The sequence below is a fragment of the Tremella mesenterica genome (assembly GCF_000271645.1).
Source record: "Tremella mesenterica DSM 1558 unplaced genomic scaffold TREMEscaffold_4, whole genome shotgun sequence".
Taxonomy (NCBI): Eukaryota; Fungi; Basidiomycota; class Tremellomycetes; order Tremellales; family Tremellaceae; genus Tremella; species Tremella mesenterica.
The window spans coordinates 840,334-860,528 of record NW_006711228.1 but is presented as its reverse complement, the minus strand read 5'-3'; the positions used below and the strand labels follow the sequence as shown (position 1 = coordinate 860,528).

The following is a 20,195-nucleotide window of genomic DNA, read 5'->3' as shown; positions in this document are numbered from 1 at the left end:
AATGGTCATCCAACGCTTGAGGACTTTTCAAAATCTCAGAATCCTCTTAACCTTAGCGCTAGCCGGGGGCACACGCGTCAGTCGATCACCGAGCTAAATAGGCTTGCTCCTTCGTCGATTCCTTCGATTGCACGCCTACAAAGATTCTTTTTCCCGCAAAGTTCCACTTTATCGCCAATGATCACTTCATCTTGGGGACTGACCAGAGTTAAGCAAGTCACAATCACCATGGCGGGTCCCAACAGTGAGCTTGTCTCTTGATAAATCAGCATCAAATTCTCTACCCGTACATTGAGATCATAGTGAATGGGGGAGAAGACCGGATCTCAGGAGTCGCATGCCTTCGAATGACGCAAAGAGAAAGATGTACACTTACACTGTCAGTGGAAGTCTTCAAGTTCGGTGTCTACCTTTTCTTTCCCATATGGGTCATGTATAAATTCGGTGATCCAGAATGGTACGTCTATTCTACAACTAACCCTTAACACATATAATGAACGACATGGTCCCCTGGGGGCCCTGGACATTGTTGCCTCGTGTCTGGTGTCCTACCATTGCCATTTTGCCGCTCTACTCTGTATCATGCAGGAGCATAGACTGATAGATAGGTACGAAACCTACGTCAGACCTGTAAGCTTTTCCTCACTCTCGTTCGTCTCACTGACAGACATAGTACAGAGATATAGTATGGCCTCCGTACGAATCGACCTTTGTTAGTGATACTTCTTAATACGCAAACGAGGCTGATGGTAGAAACCGCCCAAAACCAGTCCGGAGCTGCACAAAGAGCTAGAGAGGTTGAAAGCGGAGAGATTAGCCAGGAGGCAGGGCACATCCACTCAGCCCTCTTCCTTAGCTTCATTAACCACTCTTCCAACCCCCACCCCCGCCTCATCAGATCTGGATACTCCGCCTGGGACCGAGGAGGTACGGAGACGACAATCGGGGCCATGGGATTGGGCAGCAGAATCTGATCATCGATTAGTGTGATATTGCAGTGTAGAGCATAAGGCGGACAGATGATATATCTTGTGACAATCGGACATTTCTCAATCGTGATATATATATGTACGAGCCAGTGCATGCCAAGAGATCTACGAGTCACTAGCTAGACAAGGCCAACTAACGCCTCAAACGTCCACTTCTCACGACCTGCAACTTCCAATGCTTGATTGTTTGTTTGTTTGGATTGCCATGCAGATTCGAAAGTTTTGTAGATCGGGAAGACGAAATCGTTGACCGAGCCGGGAAAAGGAAAGAGACGAGCACGATGAGAATAGAGCGACACGACCGCCACAGAGGCGTTTAGGGCGGCGGCCGCGACGACGAGAAGACCAGGAGTAGGATGGACACATGACGGCAGGAAAAAGTGACGAGATGGCGGTCGGGGGGACAGAGAGAGACCGCTGGTGGATGAAGATTTGATGTGAGGGGAAGAAGGTGGTGATATTAAATCGATACTCCCGATGATGATTTAACAAGAGTGGCTTAGATGAGGTCGGCGACGTTCATGGGCATCTCATCGACGTGTGTGTTGCTGCGAGATCAGTATACGCCGGTACCAGGAGCAAAAATAAGACCCACTAGAATTGCTCAATCTCACGGAGCATCTTGAGGTCGTCGGTCGTGACAAAGTTGATAGCGACACTATAGGATTAGTTGAGGTTTGAACGAAGAGAGAGAACTAACCCTTTTCGGCCGAAACGACCACCACGACCGATGCGGTGGATGTAGTTTTCTTTAGAGGCGGGCAAGTCGTACTGGTGGGTTAGCAGATAGTATGTCGTCTAAACATGTGCACTTACGTTGATGACGAGGGACACCTGCTGAACATCGATACCACGGGCCAGAAGGTCAGTGGCGATGAGTACACGAGATGAACCTGAACGGAACTCTTTCATGATGACCTCACGTTGCGCCTGGTCCATCTCACCGTGCATAGCAGAGACGGTGAACTCGCGCTCGTGTAACTTCTGAGTGAGCCAGTCGACCTTGCGACGGGTCGAGCAGAAGATGACGGCTTGAGTGATAGTGACGGTTTCGTACAGGTCGCAAAGTGTGTCGAGCTTCCATTCTTCCTTGTCGACGGCGATGTCTGAAAGCTGTCAGCATTGGGAACAAGATATATGGCGGTTGACCCACAGAATTGCCTGATACCTTCAAGAGTAAGCTGATCCTGCTTGACAAGGATTCTGATGGGGTCTCTCATGAACTTCTTAGTCACCTCGAGGACATCTGTGGGCATGGTAGCAGACAAAAGCACAACCTGGGTATCGGCGGGGAGGAGTTGGAAAATGTCGTAGATGGAGTCCTTGAAACCGGTTGAGAGCATCTCATCGGCTTCGTCGAGACAGAACATCTTGACACCGTCGGTACGAAGGGCACCACGGTTAATCATATCGAAAACACGACCGGGGGTACCGACGACTACGTGAGGGCCTTCGTTGAGCTTGGCCATGTCCTCACGGACTGCAGTACCACCGACACAAGCGTGACATTCGACATTGAGATAGTCGCCAAGAGCAATGACAACTTTTTGAATCTGCTGAGCCAGTTCACGAGTGGGCGCAAGAATGAGAGCTTGAGTCTTCTTGACCGTAGTGTCGATCTGCACGTGTCAGTTCGAAACGAAACTAAGAAAAATAGTACATACCCTTTGCAGAATGGAGATGGAGAAAGTTGCCGTTTTACCAGTACCAGATTGAGCCTGAGCGATACAGTCACGTCCAGTGATGATAGGCATGATAGCACGTTGCTGAATGGCGGAAGGACGCTCGAAACCGTAGGCGTACACGCCTCGGAGGAGCTCTGCCTTGAGGTCCATGTTGTCAAAGCTGTTTTCGTTCAATTCTGCACAGAGCGAAGCGTTGTGAGATATTCACCTGTCAGTGATCTGATCCCAGTTGGACTCGATCAGCTCGGCGCTGAGCTCGAGCCCATTTTCGTTGCTATCGCGTCAGCATGTAGTCGAAAACCAAAAATCGAGAAGAACAATGGAAGAGCGACATCTTTCCTTCCATCCTTCACATTGCCACCCTTGATCAAATCCCCATATCAGAGATCAGAGAGACATACGTGGCCGATCTCCCGAGATGTGCACGTCCACACTGCATAATCGACATGGAGATGATATGGTATAACATGACCCCTGCCAACCCCTTTGGCCACCTTGCACGATCGCCACCACTCAGGATACCTGACAGGGATATCAAGACCACTCACTCTGCCATGATTTTTGTTGTGTTTTTATGAACGCTCTCTTCTCTATGAGAGGAGCGAACGAGTGTGTGATTTTAAGAATGAAACTTTTGAATGGGTTTTATGGGGAGAAGAAGGGACAAAAGTGGTTGCTGCAAATTCTTTCAGTGCCGCGAAAAAAGCGATCGGGATTACAATTAACGCCGCGGCGAGGCACCCGATCCGGCCTCACCCAATTCCACTTCTCTCTTTCAGGCAGCTCGCAGATCGCAGATGAATGCCTGGCCATCCGTTACTCCCAAACAACTCCTATCAGCCGAATTCTATACGGGCCATATACTTGCATAATCTGTCTTCCCTCTTTCACGCATGTCTAGTACGAGGGGATCTCGATCGCGCTCGTCGGGCCTGGTCCATCCTGGTATGTTTCGTTTTGCATTCATTTCGTCTGGGTTAATGAGTAGGTTCAATGTCGAGAAGTCGATTGGAAAACAAGATCGTATTGGGGATTAGAAGTCCTGCAGGCTGTACCTTCTATCCCCATCCGGCAGTCTCAATTTACAGATGACAATCGTGAAGCTGAAAGGTGGTTGAGGACATTGCAACTCTCGGCCAAAGATCATGACGTGTGTCCTTCATCATATTAGGTTGTTATTGCACATGTCTGACGATCAGAAACCTCAATTACTACTTGCTTTAGTCCTTCATCTCATCAAACATGATCGACATCGTCAAGCTTTGGATGAGCTTGAACTTTACCTACCTTCTCCTCCTTATGACGATGTGTCAACACTTCACACCTATGCTGGAATGTTGAGCTTCTATTTGGCTCAACCTGTAGCTAATCGGTCTGTCGTCTCACATACACCCGCCCCTCAAAACTCTGGAAATGGACGACAGGATGACAATGCGGTGGAGCCCATTCTTCGGGTCAGTGTCCGACTCATACTCAGATACTGCTTGTTGACCGGACAGATCGATGGACCTCAGCAGAGTGAATCTGAAGACGAGCATACCGACGAAGAGCTGGAAGAAGACTACATCACTACCAAGGTGGATTCTCATCCACCCATATGGGACAGCAGCAGCTCCGGTGAGACGGGGGAATATGATTCTGATGACACCGGCAGTGATGCATTTCCTTGAGTCATTCTTTCCCCTGATATCATCGATTATACTCTCATCTGGCCCACCACGCCCCTATTTCGGCTACCGCGGGTGTCTCACTAGTGCGATTTGCACGAGGTGTTAGGTCCTCGCTCTCCATGGTGCTAATACTGAACCTCAGCTCCGATATGTTGTCTAATCTTTTAGGATCCGCTTCGATTCCGGCATCTCTTTGCAGTCTCGACAGACTTGCCATGACGCTGACTTCGGACGGCTGGGTGGATATTCTAGTGTCTTCTACTCTCCTCATCCTGAACGCCTCCCTGACGGCTCTCACGCCCACTTCCGATCCTCTTGTGGCCATCCCGCTCATGTTGCTCGCCATGTCCTCGTCATACTCTTGTCCCAGAACCTCCTCCGTTAAGGCTTGGCGTGACAACTTTTCCCTTGGAAATCCCTCTGATCGCCTGGAGAAGTCTGGTGTCGGCAAAAGCATACTGTCCCTTGCTCCATGAATCAGACTCTCATCGGACGGTCTCCTAGAAGACACGGTGCGAGACGTTCGTGTTGATCCGCGTAGGGTTGATTCGGGTGTTTCGTCAGGCGTAGCAAAGAACAGTGACTTGTGTTGATCCTGTGTGGAATATTCCGACGTGGGCGAGACGATTGGGGAAAGAGCGAGATTAGGGTCTGTTTCTCTTCTAGGATTGGGTGGTGGTGGACTCGGTATCACCGTGCTCTGCCAAGATGTCGCTGTGGAGGGTCCCATCTTTTCCATTCGACTTCGATTTTCTTCCTCTATTTGGTCTCTTCTCCCAGGGATATATCTTTCCCTCAATGAGGCCACCTCAATGGGCACCGAACGTGACATACGACGATCAACCACTTCATAAGCTGGCACAGGTTTACGTCTAACCGAATTTGTCCTCGGCAACGCCTCGGAAATGGTGACATCGCCAGTCCGATATCTGGGTATATCTCGTATTCTCACCAAATCATCTTCTCCAGCAGATACCGGTACATCAAGATCCGCTCCCATGGCAAAGGGATGAACCATTCTTGGACCTCTCAATTCAGATTCGGTCATCTCATCCGTCGTATAGTCATCTTGAAACCCAGGCGGAACTCTAGAGGCTGGGGCATTTCGTATCGTCTGGGAATTATATCGGCTTTGCTGATATCGTAATTCACGTGCATCGGAGTTTTGTCGACGAGATCGATTAGACCTCATTCGTCCTGGTGGTTCCCTCTGTCCTCTTGTTGGGTAAATAGGACTGGTCAATCCTGATCTGGAATCTCCTGGTGGAGATAAAGATGCAGTGGCTGTGGGTGGCCATTGAGCGAGGTCAGAACCGAGCACAGATATCCGACCAGGATCGTATATGCTTCCAGCGTATTTCTTGGTACTTCTCGCTGTCAGAGGCTCAGGTTGCGGTGAAGGGGGAGGACGACGACGAATGACTTCCGCGAGCTCTGTAAGGGCGTCTTGGTCAAAGATGGATCCTGCGAAGCTGAGGATAGGCGCTCGAGCAGCGGGCTGAGATGTAAGTTCAATGTTCCTTATTCCCTGAGACCTTCACGTCTACAAAGAATCTGAAATGAGGACATCCGATCAGCAGATCACGCAGCAGAGAGAAGGGGGATATCCGTGATGGTGGAGCTAACTTGAGTAGCAACACTTACAGTTCGGAAAACCACCCTTTCCACAGGTACATGAATTTCGACCCCTCTGACTTTTGCGTGATTGGAGTAAAACTCCCTCGTGGCGTCGGTCGACAATCTCCTGAAAGTTCCATTTACCGGTGCGCCAATCCGAAGTGGTTCCGGCTTCTTCTTCTTACTTTTCCCACTTTTCTCTTTCGCCTCGCCCCCATCCTTTCCCTCTGTCAGTCGTGGAGACTTTGAGGCCGGTTCATCAGGATTATGATGCCCATCTTCACTATCTAATCTCCTATGAGATAAACTCTGTCGATCTGGGACAGCGAGATATAATCCCAAAAGGCCTAGAACCAGGATAAGTCGACTGGAAAATCGTAAGGCCCGACGAAGGATGATGGTCGGGAAGGTGAATGGTAGTGGTGTAAGGGCGATCTCGGATAGAGCGATGAAGAGACCTAAGGATATGAGGATGTACCAGAGTCTGGCTGGGGTGTGGTGGAGGCAGAGGTAAAGAATAAGGATAGTGGGGAAAAGAAGAAAAAGAGCGCCTAATCATCAACATCAAAATCCGTTCTTTCTTGCTTCAATAAACAAGATTATGTCGGAGACACCGTGAAATTTGGAGGAGTTGAAAATGCAGTGAAAAGGCAAGCGAACAAGGGAAAATTTACTCACCTGCTCCAGCGCCTGCAATGGATATGATATCGTGAGTTACCAAATCGGATGAGTCGTCGAATGCCAGTACTTTGTCATCTATCATTCAGCTTGTAACTCTTCAATCTTCTTCCCGGATCTCTCCCGACCGTATTATCACCAACACTTGAAGGAGGGAAGAACTTACCATATTGAACCAACAAAACCCCACCCAACAAAGCCCCGACGAAAGAGATGGGTACCAAAGGTAAAATCAGCACTCCAAACGCATGTGTAGCCACACTGCTCTTCCAAACCTCTGGAAGTTGTCCTCTAATTTCCCCCACATATAGCGCAGTGGCGAACATCAAGAAACTCAATGCTGGGAGAGAAGAAACGATTCCTTTCTTATCAGGTCCGCTCCTTCTTCAGAGACAGCTGAGACGACTCACCAAGAGCTAAATCTTGCATTTGGAATGTGGTGTTGGAAACTGTGAGAAGACGCAATATGAGGTCCCATGTTGATGATACTACGAATAGAAGTAATTCAAGAGCGAGGAATAGTGTGGAACTAAGTGATTAGTGTCGGTCCTCACGCTTTTTAATGCGTTATTCCAGACGACAGACTTTGGAAGGGTTACTTGAATTGGAGTGGGAACAGAACATTGTCAAGTTGGTCGTGAGGAGGGTATAGTCAGTAATCACTCGAGGATGAGGAGAAGGTAGGTGAGAAAAACGTACGTGCGAGGTTTTGACCATGCTAGGAAGATGAGGACTGGTACGAGAAGTAATTGACCGGCTGAGACGGCGTAGGTGACTTGTTTATCAGCTTGAACTCCAAAACTCCACCTCCTCTGTATCTTTCAACCTTCAACCTTCAACCTTCAACTTTTGTCCTCTTACTCTACCTCTTCACCACTCATCTCATCACCACTTCTTTGAACATCATCCTCGTCCACCGGTAATATATGAACTTTACCATCAGGTTCGAGTGCCCAATAATCGATCATTGTGTCATCATGGAAATTGCAACTGATATAAAAGTTTGAAAACATGAACAGTAGACTCACTGATAGTTTGATCTTGTGTTAACCCTTGACATCTCAAACTGGCAATAGCGGAGAAACACCTAATCCCCTCTATCCCACTTTGCGTCATCCCTCCACCTATCCCACTTTTTCTTCTTCTTTCTCCAATCTTAACGTCTCCTGGATGTTCTTTCTTTTATCCTTCCCCCAATCCTTTCCAATACTCTTATCTTTACCGTTCAAATAGATTTTCCTTCCCTCCTGTCACAATATTCGAAGGTCCGTTTAGGTGTTCGTTATTCCATACACTTCTCAATCTTCTGGCGATTATGACAATAATGATTTCTGATAAAATGTTCTGGCCCGGGCATCAAGCTTGTCCACTCTTTCTACTCTACAACCTCCAGGGTCGATGTTTGATTTTTATCTCACAAGCCGGACCAGCCTGGCGTCCGAATTAACTTCTCGAAGAATGTTCACAAGATGAGTAAAATGATAGAATTGCATGACGCTAATACTGTGAAGGGTTCAGAGTCTGGATCATGGGGTGCTCAATCTCATTACCAAGAAACCATTGTCTCCAAGAATCAATCTCGTTGTCAAGTGTACATGACGACCAGATTCTTCCATATATCATCAAAGTGCCACATGCCACATCCCTGTCTTGAAGGTCGTGCTTGCAGCTTGAAACCATTGCAATTCGAGTAGAAACAGGAGAAGAGAAAGTCTTCTTCTGCATGAATATCAACATTATCTATAAGTTTCCGATCATCAATGCTGTATGCAGACGTCATTATACAACCGTACTCCGTCCTCAGATCGTTTCATTCAAGGTCCTTCCTTGTCCGTGTCCTCGTCCAAATCCGTATGCGTGTCTTTCCAGTCGAGAGGATGGAAGATATACAATACGAGTATCTTACTTGTACACTGAAAGGTTTATTCTTACAAATCATTCTCTCCTATTCTCTATGCTCATCTCCCCAAACCTTTCCAGATCCTCTATATGATCCTCATCTGGGGTACTCATAATATTCCCTCTCTTCTCTCCACCTTCACTATTGATCCTTCCACTTCTCCCTCTTCGTTCTTCCTCCACTGGACCACCCAAAGAACTTGGAGCAGTGATACGTCCTTGACCGTAGCACTGTGTCACACCTACTGTGGGGATATCACGAGAAGCAGAGGCGAGTCTATATCTCCCACCTTGTAATCCTGCTGTCTGAGGACGAGTCATCGCAGGTGGTTCCTCTTCCACTTGTTTATTGTCCGCCGCTCGAAGTCGGAAATCTCGAATGGGAGAGTGAGAAGGTGATGAACTAGCTTTACCTCCCATAATCCTTTGATCTCCAAATCCTCCTCTCAAAAGCACGGGTCCACGACGTAAAGTACGAGTTGAATCCGTTGTGGATGTTCCTCCTGTAGTCTGTGGTGAAAGCATCTCGACTGGTGGCATGGGAATAGGCATCACACCCACTGACCGGAGTTCCGGAGGCATTGCTTTATCTTCTACCAATGGTGCGGATGCCGGACCAGGTAGTGACCGTGCTGAGCCAGGAGCGTGGGGTTTGTTCATCGAGACAAGGAACGAAGGTGATGCTTCTGGAAGTGGAATATCTGCTGGATTTGGAAGAAGAGTAGCCTCCTTACTCAGAGGACTACCACCCGACGCCTGCCGACGGTATGTCGGACGGGCCGGATCGTGTTCGCCACCAGCAGCGGAAACTCGACGAATGGCCGAGGACGGTCGACTGGCAGATAGTAAACCCATACCAGCACTTGGTCGAGGAGTAGGGGCTATAGGAGCATTGGGAGTCGGCGATCGATCTTGAGGAACGAGGGAAGTGAACGAAGTTGCAAACTTCTTCGTGTTGAACGTAAAGCTGCCCACCATTTGCTTCAGTTGAAGATCGATCAACGCCTTCGTGAGAGGAGCTCGGGTGTTACTCGCACTACTCGGCTGTAAAGCTTGATCCTGGCCTGCAGGTTGAATGGAAGACGCAGATACCGATGGGTTTGACAGTGAAGATGAGGTCGAGGGCAGATTAGGTCGGGAGGCATAAGCTGCTTGGGCTGCCATAGAAGGTGGCTGAGGTAGAGAATCTAACGCTTTTAAGAAGGCTTGTATATCTTCATTGTCACTCCCAGCCTCTATTGGGACTTCGAGACTGTGACGCAAGCCGCTTTCCTGTGATTGCCGAGTGCTCATTCTCCGCATAAGATTGCTAGAACCTGCGCCAGGGCTTCCATCTCCGCTACTGTGCGAGCCTGTCTGTGTAGGGTTCAGTCCAGAGTTGACACGTTGCCGTGATGAATAGGACGAGTAGCGTTGGATGATTTGAGGAGCAGTACCAGGAGGTGAAGGAAGAGATGAGTCTCGCTCGAGTGAGCCAGCGATGAAAGGTGAGGAACTTGATGAAGCCATATACGGGGGTCGACCGGATAAGCTACGAGGGACCGGTTGTTTGGAGAAGGTCAGTGAGGATGGCGATATCGGGGAGATCGTCTTTGGTGATGCATTAGAGGAATATTGCACTCCCGACATGCCTCCAGTCACGGGAGGGGAAGCTGATGCTAGTTGAGCATGCGTGAATGAACGTCCCGACTGAGACAGGTACGAACTCGTTCGGCCGATTGAGGATGGTTTGGAGGAAGATAATCGAGGGCGATTGACAGGCGAGGGAGTAACCTGGCCAACAAAGGGGGCTGATCGAAGGACGGAGGTGGAGGGTGATGCCGAAGCGAAGGGATGGACCGAATGACCAGAGAGACGACGAGCGGCAACTGCTGCCATGCCAGAGATGGGTCGGCCTTCTTGCATGACATTCTCCTGGAGATTAGTCAGCCAGATCCTTTCATATATTGCAAGCACTCACTTTGGATCCGCCAGAAGGTCGAACAGGTGCGCCGGCAAAAGGGAGACCCTCTGCCAATGGACCCCAGCGATCAAACATTCCGCCTGCACTCCCTGACGGCATCGTTCCGGGTGTCACACCAGACGGAAGTCGACTACCGCTTGGTCTCGCGAAGGATTCAAGGGTAGCTGGTTGTTGTCTTTGAGGTATAGGAGATGGGTTCGTCGGTATAGCAGTTGGCAAGGATTGCTTCCTTGATGTAGGTCTGACTGCTAATTCCGCTGACGATACCCGAGCCTCATCAGCCAGCCGATCACGCGCCACCGTAGGAGTAAAGAAGTCTTCGTCCATGTCGACAAACTTCTCGCTCAAGACCGACTCCATGTCCTCCACATGGAATTCAATTTCAGACCTGTAGGCGGCGTTCAGAGTATAACGAAAACCGAAAGCGTCTAGGGGAGGTAGGTCGAAATGCTGCTTCAACTCTGGTGGCGCTCCTTCCTCGCCGACGAGTGAATCCAGTCCGGTATCCAGACCAACCAGACCATTTTCCATCACTTCCCATGCATCCGTTAGCCCTTGTTTCGAGTTTGGGTATCCCTCTGGTGCCCAAAGCTTGATACCAAGTCGTAGCCCGTTACCGGCGCGACGAAGACGACGGAACATTCGGAAAGCTGGGAGTAGCCGAAGAAGTGAGTAGAGGGCACGGAAGTGAACGACACCAAACCGAAACGCAATTCTCGCTTCTGATACAGACGAGGTAGTTTGATCCGCTGGTGTCACACTGGAATGTCAGCGAGTTGTGATGATACATTAGGACTCACGTAGCACGAAAGGTCCATCGTTCGAGGATGATCCCACTGCGTTGGTGTTCCCTGCCTTTCCCTTTACCACTTAACAAGCCCATGTCAATCTTGGACTTGCCACTAGCTCGGTTCCACATCAAAGCTTGACCACCAGGAAGGTCACTAGTATCGAGGATAAAAGCTATGAGTAAGGGCGGTATGGTGCATAGATCGACAGGCAGAGGTCCAGGTTGCCGGATCAAGGGAAACAACGAGACCTGTCGGTATATGTGCAAGTCGGATCTGTGAAGGTCAACATCAGGTAGAGTGAGATTGAACTGTCCCATCAGAATAGTATCACATCGGTAGTATCACGAGAAGACGTACCCAACGATCCTGCCTGCTCTCTCCATTCTTGTCCACCACACTACCGAAATGCGTCAAGCGACCATCAACGAGAACTCCCACAGTCTTGAGATAAAAGTGATGGATCACCTGATCCTCTCGACTCGGTTGACCAGCCGTTGGGGAAGATGGGTCAGACGAAGGCGCAAGTCCGGTCGCGACTTGAGAAGGCGTCGGAGACGCTGGGGTCGACACCGGACGTGAGAGAGGCCGGGCAGGATAATACGCAGCTGGACGGAGAGGAGTGGCGGACATGATTGATACTCTCCGGAAGGGCTATGGGATAGTGTGTACAGGAGCCAGTTCCATGGTGAGTGGACTAGGTATCACCGATACCGAGTGATCGAGACAAATCAGCTGGTCGTTTGAGCCACTGCCACGGATTGAATGTCTCGAGAGAAGGTACGATGGGTGAAAACAGATACAATATAGCGAGTGGGAGAGCCGAGGGGGTGATATGGATGGCGAGTGATGGCGATAGTGACGAGTGTGTAGGCGTTCAACATGTGGACAGGAGAACCGCTCAGCTTGATTCCATGAAAGATAGGCGCCCGAAAACTGATGCCACGCCTACCCGTGCCATGTCAAAAGTGCCACATGTTCCGGGAGAAACTCCGACGTAATCCCGCTTCTTACCTCCAACCCTCCGTGGTCTGAACTCTTTCTACATTCATCAAGAACACATACATTTGGCAAGGTAAGTTCAGCCTCAGTCATTCGGCAGAACATACGAGCTGACAAGTCGCAGATGGTCAAGAGTGAGTTCACATCTCCACGCCATCGTTTTGATTTGGGTCATGGTGCGCGACGAGGAATGTTCGTCATGTGGGAGTCGGGTCTTGTGTCATCGACCCGTACCGTGGGACATTGCGTCTCGTCCATCAGCGCTTCCTATGGCTACTGGAGCTCATCGCATATGCGGATGAAGGGTATAAGAGTGTAAAACCGTCATGGACTAGAGCATGCTAGGAGTCATTGTATCGGTCGTCCCATTTGCAGTCGCTCACTTGTAGTCTACAAACCAGGCAAGGTCGCCGTCATCCTCTCTGGCCGACATGCCGGGAAGAAATGTGTTGTCATCCGCCAGTCTGACGAGGGTACGAAAGACCGACCCTACCCCCACGCCATCGTTGCCGGTATCGAGAGGTGAGCTTCTTCCCCGTTGCACCGCTTCCCGTGTATTCCTTCCTCTTCGCCATATAGTCGCCATCTGTTTTCTCGGGTATTCGTTATGCCGTGGAATGTGCTTATCTATAGATACCCTTTGAAGGTGACGAGAAACATGGGCAAGAAGAGGATTGCCAAGCGATCAAAGGTCAAGCCTTTCATCAAGATCATAAACTACTCGCATCTCCTCCCTACCCGATACATGCTCGAACTCGAATCCCTCAAAGGTAGTGTCGACAAGGAGACTTTCAAAGAGCCTTCCCAACGCGAGGATTCGAAGAAGGCGATTAAGAAGGCATTAGAGGAGAGGTACACCCGGGGTCAAAACCAGTGGTGTGAGTGATGACTATCTCCTTCACTGCCGATTCCTTACATTGACCCGACTACACATACCACTAAGATTGTGGCCATGCCCTTCTTCCCATCGTTAACCTCACGACGATCCGAGCATCGCTCACATTTGAAATCACGCTAACTGATAGTCTTCCAAAAACTCCGCTTCTGAGCAGCCAGCGATTGCATCTAGGGTCTGTGAAGGAGTGCTGTGAGCGCTGTGAGGGTCAGTGACTGGTCGATGGCTAGGCATGATCGTTCCATTTGCATCCATTCTTTGCCTACAACGTGCACGCATCATCCAACTGATAGAGCGGACATGTCCGCCACCTGTCGGCTTTCGGCTTGCAGGCGGAGAGGCGATGCGCCAACATGATCACTGACTTTTGTGTGTAACCTCTGCATCTCTCCTAAAGATCTCCTACTTGGCATACAGTAGACATATTCAGTTTGACCGGGGTGAAGCGCTACCAAGGCTCCTTTTGTGACGCACAACCCTTTCAGCCTTTTACACCTAGACTTAGACACACTACTGTAGCTGCAATGTTCAAAAGACGTTCACATCCTCCCAATGTCTCCCCTCTCGCCCCTCCCACTCCGTCTACCTCCCGCTCCCCTGCCTCCACGTCACCAATGCACGCCAATGGGACCATCTTCCCCCCGTCCGGAACCATGGCGGGACCGGTGTATCCGGGACCCGGAATGGAAAGGGTGATGAGCACCGGCACCGTCGGTAGCAATGGTGACAAGTCTGAAAAGAGACGGAGTGGCTTCTTTTCGATGGGAAGAAAGGACAAGAAGAAGAACGTGGAGAGGGAGTCAAACGATGTGAGTTGTGGATCGATAGATATACCCATTGCCAAGCACAATACCGCAAGGATCAACGGGAGGACGACGATGAGAGTGACTTGATCAACGGTCAACGGCCGACCGGCATGATCAAAGCCTTGACCCTTTGGGCTCTGCACCACCTTTCTTTTACTTGCCTGTATCTCCTAAACTTCATCTCCTAGAGACCGTCCCGTGTCTCGTTCCTTATCCTGCCGTTGTTCAGTGGATATGATCGTCGTCGAAAGTGGATAGAGAACCAGCCAGCTGATTTTCCAGCGACCTAGATCAGATTCCTTTTCCACCGCCGAACGCAACCTTCAACCCAAGCCTTCCTCTCCATTGACTCAAAATCCTCAAGCGACTTCAAAGTTCCACCCTTACGCCATGCACCAATTTCCTCCTCCTCAGCAAGGCCACACTCCCCCTCCTCCAGATCGCATGCCTCAATTACCTCAACCCTCGAACGCACCGCAAGGCGTCCGTGCTGCCTCCAACCCCATTCCTCCTGCTCAAGGAGACTTTGGTGGCGGTGCTCCTCAAGGACTTCCAAAAAGTCAGAGTATGGGTTTCTCCCGCTTTCCAGACTCTCATCCCTATCGTGGTCAGCCTCAGCAAGTAGAAGATCAATCACAGAACGGAGGTATGCCAAGGACGAAATCGATGCCGTTGGTCTCACCGCCATCAGCCAAACCTGGTGTTTCGGAACCTTCCAAAGGACCTGCAGATAGCTCGCTCCGGAGGTCGACTGGTACAGGTCAAAAAAATGGTTTCACAAACAGCCCTGGACGGAATGAGCTTCCTGCGCCGCGATTGGCAGACTTTGAAGCCATCGTTGAGCTCATCGGTGCTCAGCCCGGAAAAACGTACGCCGCGAGTCCTCCCGAATTGGAGATGATTTTAGCAAGGACGAGTGCTGGAGGTCAGCCAAAGTGAGTTCTGCTGTTTACTATCATTTCACGCTGACGCCTTCTTAGACAAGGTCCGCCAGGAAGTCAGAAGAATGATTGGGATGCTGTTTGGCTGCAGCTCTCTGGTATATCCATGTGTGAGTTACAAGTGTTTTAGATATGTTCACATACTGATGTGCAGCGATGTGGTCGATGAAAGAGACTCGAGCTGCAGCAGCAAAAGGAGAAAAAGTCCCACCCACATACTTCAACATCACCGACTCTTCTCTCGAGCTTCTCGCTCCTCTCCCACCTCCCCCTCATCGTCCGAATTCTCATCCTCATCCAAACGTCTTCAGTCTCAACACCGCTGGCTCGAACCGACTTCTTTTCTCTTGTCCTAGCGAGAAGGATCAAGCAAAATGGGCTATCGGTCTTCGTCTGGCGGCGTGGGAACGCTCCAGACTAGAGGAGATCTACACGGGTCATCTCATCAAATCAGGTGGACGTGAGCCTCCACACGAGCTGGTCAGGGGGAGAATGGAAGGCTGGGTCAGGGTTCGGGTGATGGGAGGAACCGAGTGGAAGAGACTATGGCTGGTGCTCAGCATGCCGTACACCGAGAGTCATGAGGACGACAAGAAGTCGCGAAGGCGGAGCTTCTTCGGAATTGGTGACAAGGCGGAGAAGGAGCCAATACAGGAGCCTAACACTGGCGAGACAATGGCAAGCTTTTACCCCGAACCGAGGACGCAGAAGAACAAGACAACTTTGACCTCCGTATTGACCATCACGAATGTGACCCAAGCGTAAGTCCTTATTCCCCACTACTGAGGGCTTGGAGGGATATGCTCATGCTGATGTGCAGGTATGCCGTCTTTCCCGAAAGATTGGAAGTCATGTCACAATCCAATCTTATGAAAGTTGTTGGCCATATATACGGTGAACTAGTCACCGTCGAGACTCGTTTGAGAGATTCTGGATGGGCTCTCATCATTCCCGAGCCGGTGGCAGAGTCTTCTACAGCCAGTCCTTTGGCCAACATGATGCGATGGGTAACTGGTAAGTCTCTTGGAATATTGGGCTGAGTATAAAGTAATGTCTAGGTGTACACGATGTATTCGGACTGTACGGTCGACCCCAGCAGTATAGTTGGGACCGGTTGGATCCGAAGGGTCTCTTTTTCGCATACCCTGAGGGGCCAGATAGAGGAGTAAGTGCTTTCGTTGCGACATAGCTGGTACTTACTGTGTCAGAGATTGTTCTTGGAGCCCGAAGAGGCCTCACAAACCAACTTTCGGACCACGATCCTTCCACAGATCCGTCAATCTTTCATCGACATCAGTCTGCGCAAATTGCACCTGTCTTCATCAGTGTATGAACCCGAAGAAGATGACGAAAGTACTCCTAGGCCGACAGGTGATTATCGTTTGCCTCCTCTGTCATTCACTCAACCACAACCCACCCATCAGCAACCTCGAGAGATGCCTCGAGCCCTCACTCCCATCACCGAGCAGACAGACGCGACTCGACAGAACTCGACACGCACTCAAACCACCACACGATCCCAACCTCTTGGTTCTGGCGACAGAAAGCAGAGTGACGCGCCGAGTAAACAAAATAGCGGTTCGGACAAATTCCGATCTCCCATCGATGACGATCGTCTCACCCCGATCATTGATTCAAGTGACAACGTATATGCCGAAGAGCCGGAACAAGAACCGAACTTGGAGCCAACTCCCACAACGGTCGAATCTCAATCTGGACCTACTGTTTGGTCTCAGAGTTCCGCCACTCCTACCCCTACCGGAGATGCAGAACCCGTAGAAACCGACGTGAAAGGTCATCTCGTACCGTTATCAGCATTCGCTTCTCAAGACAATCTTCAGGAAGTTCACTCCACATCATCAGAAACCGTTCGACCCTCCCCACCGGCTTTAGCCCCTATCATCTCTGAACCACAATTATTGTCTCCCACTCCTCGAAAGATGTCGTCATCTGGAGAACTTGCCCATTCCGGACTTCGTGATGAACCCGCGGCATTATACCTCATGAACATGGTAGAAGAGCCGCAAGAGGTGACACATACACGTGATCCTTCCCCTGGCAAACAAAGACCGACGGTAGTGACAACGTTTGACAAACGTTCTGATACCTTGGGTAGAAAACCATCCGGGGCTAGGGCACTACCGCCGAAGAAGAAGAGTAGTACCAGCAGTACTGGAAAGAGTCTGGAAGCCATCAACGATATGTCCACTTCCTCTCCGCCTCTTCCCAATCGGCTCACGCCTTCTCCTCGAAAACGCGGCATTTCAAATGATCTCGGGGAGGACGTCTCGGCTTTCGTAGCCTTTGCTGAGCAACCGTCACCTGTCAAACCTCTGCCTAAGGGGAAAGACGCTGAGAAAGTCAAGGAGGAAGTTAAGAGTTCCTTCGCGCCTTCAAAAGCTGCAGCGGAACGTCGTGCTAAGGCCGTGCAACAAGCGGTGGATCAACAACAAGCGATGAACGTTCCCGGTGGTGGTAGAAGGCGAACGCCAGCGAAGAAGGAAGAGTGGAGTGGAAGTGAAGATGAAGATGAGGATGAAGAATCACCGGTGGTACAGATGAAGTCTACATTACCTGATCATCCTCAGCTTCCGGAATTACCTCAGTTTCCCCTCGAAGGAAATGGTACAGTCGGACGTTCTCCCTCAATGGCTCGGGCATTACCACCGGTCCCTCAGTATCCACCTCAGGTCTCCAACGGTGATTATCTCCCTTCAATCGCTTCTATGACCTCGTTAGATCGACCTCAATCTCGTTCTCCTCTTCCTTCCCGAGCTTATTCCCCAATGCCCGAACGTCCACATTCTCAAAGTCCAGCTCAATCAATATATCAACCGTACCCTCAACAACCCCTTCGACAACATACGAACCATCAACTTCCTCCTCTGCCCGGCCCACCACCACCAGCAATCAAACAGACAATGTGGAACGCAAACTTTTCCGCTGATCATGGCATGCCAGCTCCTGCTCCCTCAGGTAAATTTGTGGAACTGGAAGAACCTTCGGTCCACCTTACCAAGGCGTTTTCTCCGCATGGTCTCCTGCAAGCCGGAATACAAGACAAAGAAGAACGGTCAGCAAAGAAACAAGAGGAACTCGCTAGGGAGACAGGCAGTAGTTTGATCAGTGTACCGAGTAAACCTCCTCCCCCTGCGACGGGACTTTTGGGAGCCGTTGCGCAGCATGAACGTGATAGGAAGAATGCTGGTGGTCTAGGAGCTACGTTGACGGATAGGGAGAGGGAGAAGAGGATGGCTGTGAGTGACTTTTGCCTCTCTCCGCCACCTCTCTTCATGCCAAGGAGTTGCAAAGTTGTTCATGATCGCTGATGTATGTAGGAAGACCGTCAACGGGAGATCGAGAAGCTTCAACGACAACAAATGGAACATATGCGTCAATATGGTGATTATCCTCAACCGGGATATGGACAAATGCCCAGTCCAATGATGGGTATGAACATGAATCCAATGGGTATGCCAATGGGTTTCCCAGTAGGTCTTCTTTTCTCAGTTTTCCAACATCTCTGGTTCACTCACGACCCTCACCTCCCGTATTCTTACAAGCCTACCGCGGACTTTCGTCTCTTGGTTCATCTTCATTCTCTATCAGGTCTACATGACGTTCTCTTGATGTTTCTATCATATGCTAACTTCCAGGGATACAACCCATACGCTCAACAACAAGCTATGATGGCCGCTCAAATAGCATATCAACAAGCTATGCTCTCCATGCAATCTCATTCCCCTTCTTTTCCTGCCGCTTCTCAAAATGGAGATCTTCTCAATTCTCCCGATAGACCAGCATCAGTAGCTTCATTCGCCCCTCCATCCATGCGAGGATCTCCCGCTCCAGGTCCAGGTCCAGGTGGATATGGTTATTTCCCTCAAGGAATGTACGGATATCCAGGTATGATGATGTCCCCTATGGGTATGGGAATGTCTCCTATGGCCACCGGAATGCCAAATATGCCATTACCTGGTTTATCGCCAATGGGTGGGATGGGCATGTATGGACCTGGAAGTAATTCTCCTTCGGTAGTGGGAGGTTTTGATTGGCGTCAGAACCAAACTTTGGGTCAAGGAATGGGTATGAATATCGGAGAGACTCAGAGTCAGGATGGAAGGAGTAGGATGCGGGGTATGCGAGAGGAACCGGCCACATGACTCGAGTGAGGTAGAACATTCATGAGGAGAGCCTCTTGCCGTGGGACGAAGTAGATGCATCGTCTTGTGGTTCGTGATGAGTACGAGTGCTTTTTCCTGTTGGGTGAAAGAGATGGCAAAGCTTCCAGCTGAACGATCTGATCACTTGAAAAGGCTGCAAATGACGGCGGCTTCTTCGTTCGCGTGACAACGGTGCTGGCACAAAATGTCGAACCCACACGGAGAATTGAACCAAGGAAATGAGGGCGTTGCGAAAAAAATTAGGGTGACACTAAAAACCACCTCCAGCAGGGCTTTGGATGGCCTTGGAACATAAGCGAGAGCCATCTCGCACTGACCAAACCAGATACGGTGATGTCAAGGCAATTAATTAGGCTATGGCACAAGACTGGCAGCGCAGCGAGTTCATTAGTAGATAACGAGCAGCAGAAAAAGAACGAACCCGCTCTGGGATTTGAACCCAGGACGACTGGCGGAGGCAGAGACCCACCGAAAACCAGGATGCTAACCACTACACCAAACGGGCAAAGGAATGCAAAATTTTACCAAAGAAATGTATACATACGGTCAATTTGTGACTTCACCCATTCCCAATCGTCAAACACAAACTATTTACTATCACATGGAGAGCTCGTGCCTCGCCTGTTGAGCTGCGGATCCACGTGACAGCATCCGTGATTCTCTTAGCCCTGTTCTTGAGACAATATATTATTCGCATACTCAATATCTCTGTCGTGACCAGGTAGCGAGCCGGTGACTATTGAACTCCGAAGGGTTCAACATGAAATATGCTGGCGAGAGCTGATCTTACTGCTGGAGTGGTTGGGTCAATCTCAGAAAAACAGTGAGCCAATTCACCACTATTTGTGATGGTCAACCTGGCAGGTATGCTTTTATTGCTTCTATGCAACTTCCAACAGCCCCTTCAGTAAACAAAGGGCATGTCCAGATGTGAGTTTGTGGTACCTCCTCTTCCCTTCACGCCCTCAGCAAGGTGGATTGTCGAAGGGCTGTTGCCTGAGCCGGACAAAATGAAAACTCTAGGTTGTCAGGTACTAGAATTTGGACTGTCTGCAGTTGCATCCGAGTACGAGGTGCA

At 50.0% G+C, this 20,195-nt stretch overlaps 6 protein-coding genes across 6 annotated transcripts; 3 read left to right on the top strand and 3 right to left on the bottom strand.

Moving 5' to 3' along the window:
• The first annotated feature begins 201 nt into the window (after positions 1 to 201).
• TREMEDRAFT_71470 (uncharacterized protein) lies at positions 202 to 1,104 on the top strand. Its single transcript, XM_007004298.1, has 5 exons — positions 202 to 244; positions 385 to 457; positions 609 to 630; positions 674 to 712; positions 754 to 1,104. Exons 1-5 carry the CDS (start codon positions 229 to 231, stop codon positions 988 to 990), a joined length of 387 nt encoding a protein of 128 aa, XP_007004360.1. The 5' UTR covers positions 202 to 228; the 3' UTR covers positions 991 to 1,104.
• Positions 1,105 to 1,313: 209 nt separating this feature from the next.
• Positions 1,314 to 3,337, bottom strand: TREMEDRAFT_38632 (uncharacterized protein). The gene is made up of 8 exons (XM_007003879.1): positions 3,223 to 3,337; positions 2,883 to 2,948; positions 2,654 to 2,834; positions 2,143 to 2,608; positions 1,806 to 2,095; positions 1,690 to 1,760; positions 1,585 to 1,647; positions 1,314 to 1,537 (listed from the first exon to the last, which is right to left on the bottom strand). Exons 1-8 carry the CDS (start codon positions 3,228 to 3,230, stop codon positions 1,489 to 1,491), a joined length of 1,194 nt encoding a protein of 397 aa, XP_007003941.1. The 5' UTR covers positions 3,231 to 3,337; the 3' UTR covers positions 1,314 to 1,488.
• Positions 3,338 to 3,523: 186 nt separating this feature from the next.
• Positions 3,524 to 4,035, top strand: TREMEDRAFT_17734 (uncharacterized protein; the record flags this gene model as incomplete). Its single annotated transcript, XM_007003741.1, has 3 exons — positions 3,524 to 3,619; positions 3,663 to 3,824; positions 3,874 to 4,035. Coding segments are annotated over 3 exons (420 nt in total), but the record flags the coding sequence as incomplete, so codon positions are not given.
• A 343-nt stretch (positions 4,036 to 4,378) lies between these two features.
• On the bottom strand, positions 4,379 to 7,607 carry TREMEDRAFT_61727 (uncharacterized protein; the record flags this gene model as incomplete). The annotated part of the gene is made up of 7 exons (XM_007004089.1): positions 4,379 to 5,842; positions 5,989 to 6,512; positions 6,640 to 6,717; positions 6,806 to 7,000; positions 7,050 to 7,168; positions 7,339 to 7,446; positions 7,501 to 7,607. 7 exons carry the CDS (start codon positions 7,605 to 7,607, stop codon positions 4,379 to 4,381), a joined length of 2,595 nt encoding a protein of 864 aa, XP_007004151.1.
• A 783-nt stretch (positions 7,608 to 8,390) lies between these two features.
• Positions 8,391 to 11,922, bottom strand: TREMEDRAFT_71468 (uncharacterized protein; the record flags this gene model as incomplete). The annotated part of the gene is made up of 4 exons (XM_007004297.1): positions 8,391 to 10,409; positions 10,495 to 11,261; positions 11,302 to 11,600; positions 11,650 to 11,922. The coding sequence occupies 4 exons, from the start codon at positions 11,920 to 11,922 to the stop codon at positions 8,575 to 8,577; spliced, it is 3,174 nt and encodes a 1,057-aa protein (XP_007004359.1). The 3' UTR covers positions 8,391 to 8,574.
• A 428-nt stretch (positions 11,923 to 12,350) lies between these two features.
• Positions 12,351 to 13,458, top strand: TREMEDRAFT_38628 (uncharacterized protein). The gene is made up of 5 exons (XM_007003878.1): positions 12,351 to 12,364; positions 12,416 to 12,425; positions 12,681 to 12,813; positions 12,925 to 13,169; positions 13,317 to 13,458. The coding sequence occupies exons 2-5, from the start codon at positions 12,416 to 12,418 to the stop codon at positions 13,337 to 13,339; spliced, it is 411 nt and encodes a 136-aa protein (XP_007003940.1). The 5' UTR covers positions 12,351 to 12,364; the 3' UTR covers positions 13,340 to 13,458.
• The last annotated feature ends 6,737 nt before the right edge of the window (positions 13,459 to 20,195 follow it).